At 38.5% G+C, this 6,475-nt stretch overlaps 1 protein-coding gene across 1 annotated transcript; it reads left to right on the top strand.

Annotated features, from left to right (window-relative positions):
* Positions 1 to 1,750: 1,750 nt before the first annotated feature.
* On the top strand, positions 1,751 to 5,789 carry LOC139901550 (uncharacterized). The gene is made up of 5 exons (XM_071884245.1): positions 1,751 to 1,808; positions 2,028 to 2,202; positions 2,437 to 2,533; positions 3,173 to 4,292; positions 5,140 to 5,789. Exons 1-5 carry the CDS (start codon positions 1,751 to 1,753, stop codon positions 5,787 to 5,789), a joined length of 2,100 nt encoding a protein of 699 aa, XP_071740346.1.
* Positions 5,790 to 6,475: the final 686 nt, after the last annotated feature.

Here is a 6,475-nt window from a genome sequence, read left to right as displayed (position 1 = left end):
CTCATGAGTGCGTTATAGCATGAATAAGAGCGGACCACTGATATCGCTCAAATTATACATATTTTACATCACGATATCGGTTCTTTATTGTTGTTTATTCGAGGAAATGTGAATACTTTTGTTATTTATTGAGCTAAAATGATAAATATAGCTCCAGAGGTCTTCGGTTTAGTGTTTTGGTGATTTCTTGCTAAGTATTGGTGATATTTGAGCTTAAAGTACGTTTGGATGCAAGAAAATGAAGTTTTGCTGAGTCTGGAGGGTATCACGACCGTGATAGGAGGTGTCCCGGTCGTAATAGGTTGGCAGGGATTGGCAGAATTCGAAAAAGGGTGAATCACGATCGCAATAGGGGCATTGCGGTCGCGATGCTGATGATGGATCCCAGTGGCGATGGGGTTATCGCGGTCGCAATGCGGGCTCGAACTGGTGACTTTTTGTTTAACTATAAATACTCGAGGTTTTTCACCCTAAAGATATATGCAGTTTTCAGCTACGAATCAAGGGGTTCTTTGAAGACCTAAACCCTACCATTGAAGACTTGCTCATTATTTACTTCTATTCAGTTAATCATAACGTTCGATACTTGTTTTTATTATCAGTTTATCATTGTAATCATGAATACTCTTAGTTTTTATTGTTTGATTGTTCTTTGCTACTTTAATATGCTAGGCTAAATCAGTTTGGTGTTTGCTTGAATGTGAAACTACAAATGTTGGATTGTTCTATCTTATGGATTTAATGTTTTGATGATTGAAATTGATTGTGTTTGGTTAAAGATCCATTCTTATGCATGTTCTTAGTTCTTAATTCAATTACATAGGTTGTTAATCATTTAATGTGAGTTAGATTTGAGATGCAACCTATGCTTTAACACTTAGGTGATCTAGACAATTAAAGAAGTGATTTCAAGTGATTGTGTCATTGATTTAATTGGTAATTGAAAGACTAGTGAATTGCATGATAGTGAAATTGTTGCAAGTGATTGTGATAATTAGGACTTTATGTGAATTTAGTCCAAATCAAATTTCATTAGTTTCTATCAAATATAGTTTAATCTCTTGAAGTGAGTTTATGTGAGTTTACCAACTTTGATTGATTAGAACTTTGTGAAAAGTCATACAACTATATTTAGAACATAATAATCGGTAATAATTGCAAGAACAATCCATATTAGTAGTGAATCATTCAAGTGAACACTGTTTTATCTTTACTGTTAATCCATTTCATTTTACTTCACGTTAATTGCGTGAATTGAAATACAAACCAAACCTTTAAACTGAATTCTAGGGTAATTAGTAGTGTTAAGATCTTGATTAAACTGCTCTCTGTGGAACGAACTGGTCAATTACTTATAGATTACTGCATGATCGGGTTATAGTTGCCTGTAAGTGTGTGATAATTGTTAAGTTTTTAGCTAGTTATTTTAAGGTACGATTTCACATATCAACTTTTTGGCGTCGCTGCCGGGGAGCGGTTCTAAATTGGGATTTTAAGTTTGCTTTTGATTATTCGATCCTTTTGTGACAAGCAATTTTTGCAAAAGTTATTTTCCTGTCTTTTATTTTTATTTTGGTTTTACGCGCGGTTTTGTTGTGGTGTGATTACAGGTTAGGTACCGATAACTCTGGAACCGTCTAGAGTTTACTATACATGCAGCAAAGCTAAAGAATAACAGGAAATTGCCGAAAGTTTCACTGAATTACCTTTTTATATTTCGGATTTTGAGTATATTAAGGAATAAGTTAATATGGCTAAAGGAGCAGCAGGTCAGAATATGGAAGCAATGATGAAAGCTACAAGGGCTGGTAACGGACATGCTATTAGGCAACCACCAGTCACTACAGATTTTGAGGTTAAATGATAGATTCTTAATATGATAACTCACCAATGTCAATTCCGGGGTACACCGAAAGAGGATGCATTCGAGCATCTTCCCAGTTTCAAAAGTATTTACAACTTGTTCAAAATTGCAAATGTCGTGGATACAGTTATCTATTTGAGCGTTTTTCCTTGGTCTTTAAAAGATGACGCCAAGAATTGGTTAGAATCATTGCCCGAAGGTGAGATTGATAGTTGGACTACGATGGAAGATAAGTTTCTGCAGCTTTTCTTCCCAGCTTCTAAGGCTGCTAAATTGCAAAGTGACATCAATTACTTTGTTCAGAAGCCACATGAAACACTTTATGATGCATGGACACGGTTTGGTAAAATGTTACGTAATTGTCCTCAACACTAGTTGAACAACTTCAATAAGGTCCAGATTTTCTACAAGGGTGTTAATGTGCCGACAAGGAAAGAAATCGATATTGCTGCAGGTGGTTCTTTGATGAAAAAGACTCCAGATGAAGCTTATGAAATCATCTCTGAAACTGCTACGCATTCATATGATTGGCATCAAGAAATGGATGTCTCTCGCTCTTCTCATGTTGGTAGTACCGAAACTAGTGACGAGCTCGCTTCAGTAAAAGCTCAACTTGCAACTTTTAAGAGACAGATGGAGTCTATGACTAAAGAAATGCACGCTATAAAGGTTGGTTGTGAGTTATGTTAGGGACCGCATCTGACGAAAGATTGTGATCAAGCATCAATGGAGGAACAGGCAAATTATCTGGGTTATATTAAAAAGGGTGATTTTTCTCTTAGTGAATTTTCGAGTGGGAAACAGTTTTTCAACCAAGCGGGTAATTCGGGTGGTAATAATTATTAGAGTGGAAATTAGGTTTATCAAGACAATCAGAAGGTATATCCGTACAGGCCGCCTGGGTTTAACAACAGAAATCAGCAAGCCCCGCCACGAAATTTTCAGCAATCGATACAACCAGTACAGCAACCAGAAAATAAGATGCCTCCGTTGGAAGAATAATTAAGGGGTTTTATCATGAAAACTAATGAGAGCATTACTGCTTTGAGACAGGATGGTGAGTCGACAAAGCAGCAAGTTAGGAGTCAACAGGCCTCAATTCAGAATCTGGAACGTGATGTGGATCGTATCACTCAGTCTTTATAATAGAGACCACCGGGTACTCTCCCTTCTAACACGCAGTCCAATCCGAACAACAAAGGACTGGTTAGAAACAAGCAAGTGAATGCCATAACCAATCGAAGTGGTTTGGTCATTAACAAGGAGACTCTTAAGTCTCCCGCTATTGTTTCTCCTACTGTTTTGCAGGTACCAAATGAAGAGGAGTTAAAAGATGAAAGTTCTAAGGATAGTGAGTCAAAAGCTCAGGAGCAAAAGGAAAATGATCCACCGGATATCATAACTAAACCGCCATTGAAGGTGTACAAAGCGCCGATCCCATATCCTAAAGCGTTAAAGAAAGATAAGCTGGCAAACCAGTACAAGAAGTTCTTGGACATGATTAATCAGATTAGCATTAACATGCCATTGGCTAAAGTGATTAGATTAATGCCTAACTACGGGAAGTTTTTGAAGGATCTCATCTTTTCGAAAGGTAAGTACCAAGAGGTTTCGGCCACGTTCCTCAACGAGGCGTGTTCGGCTATTTTGCAAAAGCAAAAGCTACCTCCAAAATTAGGAGATCCAGGTAGTTTTATCATTCCTTGTTTACTAGGTGACTCGGTAGTGTACGATGCACTAGCCGATTTAGGGGCAAGTGTTAATTTAATGCCCTATTCGTTGTATTTGAAACTTGGCCTAGAAGACTTGAAACCAACTAGAATGGGAATTCGATTGGCCAATCATTCTTTTGACACTTCCATAGGTATAGCCGAAGACTTGATAGTAAGAGTTAGCCACCCTTGTCCAAACAAGGAACCATTAGTTTTTCCGACCGATTTTGTAGTGCTTGAATTGAAAGAGGACACTAAGGTACCAATCATTCTAGGCCGTCCTTTCCTAAACATCGCTGATGCTATTATTCATGTCCAACATAATCAACTTAGCATAGGTGTAGGCGACGAAAGAGTGATTTGTCACGTAGACAAGGCCATTAAACAACCCAAATCCACTGATGATAATACTTGTTTTCAACTTGATGTTATAGATTTGTGTGTTGAGCATGACTTGCAGGAATTGTTGGAGATTGATACCGCAGGTTTTGTCCCCATGGATGGAAGTAATAACTTTGATTTAGATGCTGAATTTGAATACTTGATGAAAGTGGATGCAGATGATGAATCAAGTGATGAAGAAGATCACACAGAGGAGGAACCAATTGAGGAAATCAAGGAGGAGGATAAGTTCCGAATCAAAACCTCCTTGGAAGAACCACCCATACTTGAACTTAAGAAACTCCCTGAGCATTTAGAGTATGCTTATCTTCAAGGTACATCATAATTACCAGTAATCATTTCTTCTACCCTTTCCAGTGATTAAAAGTGTAGGTTGATTAATCTTCTAAAGGCTCACAAGAAGGCGATAGCCTGGAAAACAACCGACATTCCGGGAATTAACCCCTCCTTTAGCACTCATAAAATCCTCTTAGAGGACGAGTACAAACCCGTTGTCCAAAGGCAAAGGAGGTTGAACCCGAATATGAAGGATGTTGTTAAAAAGGAGGTAGTCAAGTTACTTGATGCGGGGTTAATTTACTCGATCTCTGACAGCCCATGGGTGATCCCTGTCCAAGTCATGCCTAAAAAGGGGGGTACAACCGTTGTACTTAACGAAAATAACGAACTTGTTCCTACGCGCACGGTTATGGGTTGGAGAGTTTGTATAGACTATCGTCGTTTAAACGTAGGAAGGATCACTTTCCGCTACCATTTATCGATCAAATGCTTGAACGGCTTGCGAGAAAGGAATTCTATTGCTTCCTAGATGGATTCTCCGGGTATTTCCATATTCCCATTGACCCCCAAGATCAGGACAAGACAACTTTTACTTGTCCGTTTGGTACTTTCGCTTATCGCCGCATGCCTTTTGGGTTATGCAATGCACCTGGAACTTTTCAAAGGTGTATGATGGAGATTTTTCATGACATGATCGAGGAGTGTATGGAAGTCTTTATGGATGACTTCTCCATTTTTGGGAACTCCTTTGATGGATGCCTTTCCAATCTTGAACGTATGCTAATTCGATGTGAGAAGGCCAAGTTGGTCTTAAATTGGGAAAAAAATGCCACTTCATGGTAAAAGAAGGCATCGTTCTTGGCCATAAAATATCTCATGCAGGGATTGAGGTAGACCAAGCCAAATTAGAGGTCATATCTAAATTACCTGAACCGTCAAATGTCAAGGCCATTCGTAGTTTCCTTGGTCATACGGGTTTCTATAGGCGTTTCATAAAAGACTTTTCAAAAATCGCTCGCCCCATGACCAAACTTCTTGAGAAGGACACCCCTTTTGATTTTAATGGTGATTACAAGAAAGCCTTCTTCATCTTGAAAACCAAGCTTACACAAGCTCCTATAATTGTATCACTGGATTTCAGCTTACCTTTTGAGCTTATGTGTGATGCAAGCGATTATGCGTTGGGAGCCATCTCGGGACAACGCCATGATAATCATTTTCGTCCAATTTACTATGCGATTAGGATGCTAACGGGAGCTCAGATTAATTATACCACAACTGAGAAAGAGCTCTTCGCGGTTGTCTTCGCATTTGATAAATTTCGTCCCTATTTGGTGTTGTCCAAGACCATAGTCTATACTAACCACTCGGCCCTTAAGTATCTTTTTGCTAAACAAGATGCCAAGCAACATCTCATTAGTTGGGTTATTTTGTTGCAAGAATTTGATATTGAGATTCGTGATAAAAAGGGGCCCGAGAATCTTGCTGCTGACCATTTATCTCGACTTAAGAATCCTATTTGGAAAAGATAAATGAGTCGGATATTAAATACACGTTTCCTGATGATTCTTAATGCGGGTCGATAATGACTCGGAAATTCCTTGGTTTACTAATTACGCAAACTATTTAGCCTCAGGTGTTCTTCAGAAAGGATTTTCTTATCAGCAAAAGAAGAAATTCTTCGCGGATTTGAAATATTACTTTTGGGATCACCCCCATCTCTTTCGAGTTTGTGCGAATCAAGTGATTGCCAGTGTGTGTATGGTAAGGAAGCTCAACAAATTCTTGAGCATTGTCATCAAGGTCCCACCGGTGGTTACCATGGACCAAACCATACCGCTAGGAAAGTTTTTGATTCGGGTTTTTATTGGCCATCCATCTTTAAGGATGCTCATACGTTTGTACGCACTTGTGATTCTTGCCAAAGAACGAGCACAATTACCAAACGTGATGAGATGCCTCAAACCGGCATCCAAATATGTGAAGTTTTTGATGTATGGGGAATTGACTTTATGGGTCATTTCCCGAGTTCTCATAACTGCAAATATATCTTAGTAGCCGTCGATTATGTATCTAAGTGGGCGGATGTAGTGACCGAACTTTTCCATGTTTATATATATTAATTGAGATTGATATTTACATGATTAAATGTTTCCAACTTGTTAAGCAATCAAACTTGTTAAGACTTGATTAATTGAAATATGTTTCATATAGACAA

This window comes from Rutidosis leptorrhynchoides, chromosome 3 (assembly GCF_046630445.1).
Source record: "Rutidosis leptorrhynchoides isolate AG116_Rl617_1_P2 chromosome 3, CSIRO_AGI_Rlap_v1, whole genome shotgun sequence".
In the NCBI taxonomy this organism is placed as follows: Eukaryota; Viridiplantae; Streptophyta; class Magnoliopsida; order Asterales; family Asteraceae; genus Rutidosis; species Rutidosis leptorrhynchoides.
The sequence above is the reverse complement of the archived record's forward strand: the minus strand, read 5'-3'. Positions and strand labels throughout refer to the sequence as shown.

Bases quoted from the DNA above. Each gene is read 5' to 3' on its own strand.
- LOC139901550 (XM_071884245.1), top strand. From the start codon at position 1,751: ATGGCTAAAGGAGCAGCAGGTCAGAATATGGAAGCAATGATGAAAGCT. The intron at 2,534-3,172 runs GTTGGTTGTGAG...ACTGTTTTGCAG, and splicing joins AAGAAATGCACGCTATAAAG to GTACCAAATGAAGAGGAGTT. The intron at 4,293-5,139 runs GTACATCATAAT...TATCTCATGCAG, and splicing joins AGAGTATGCTTATCTTCAAG to GGATTGAGGTAGACCAAGCC.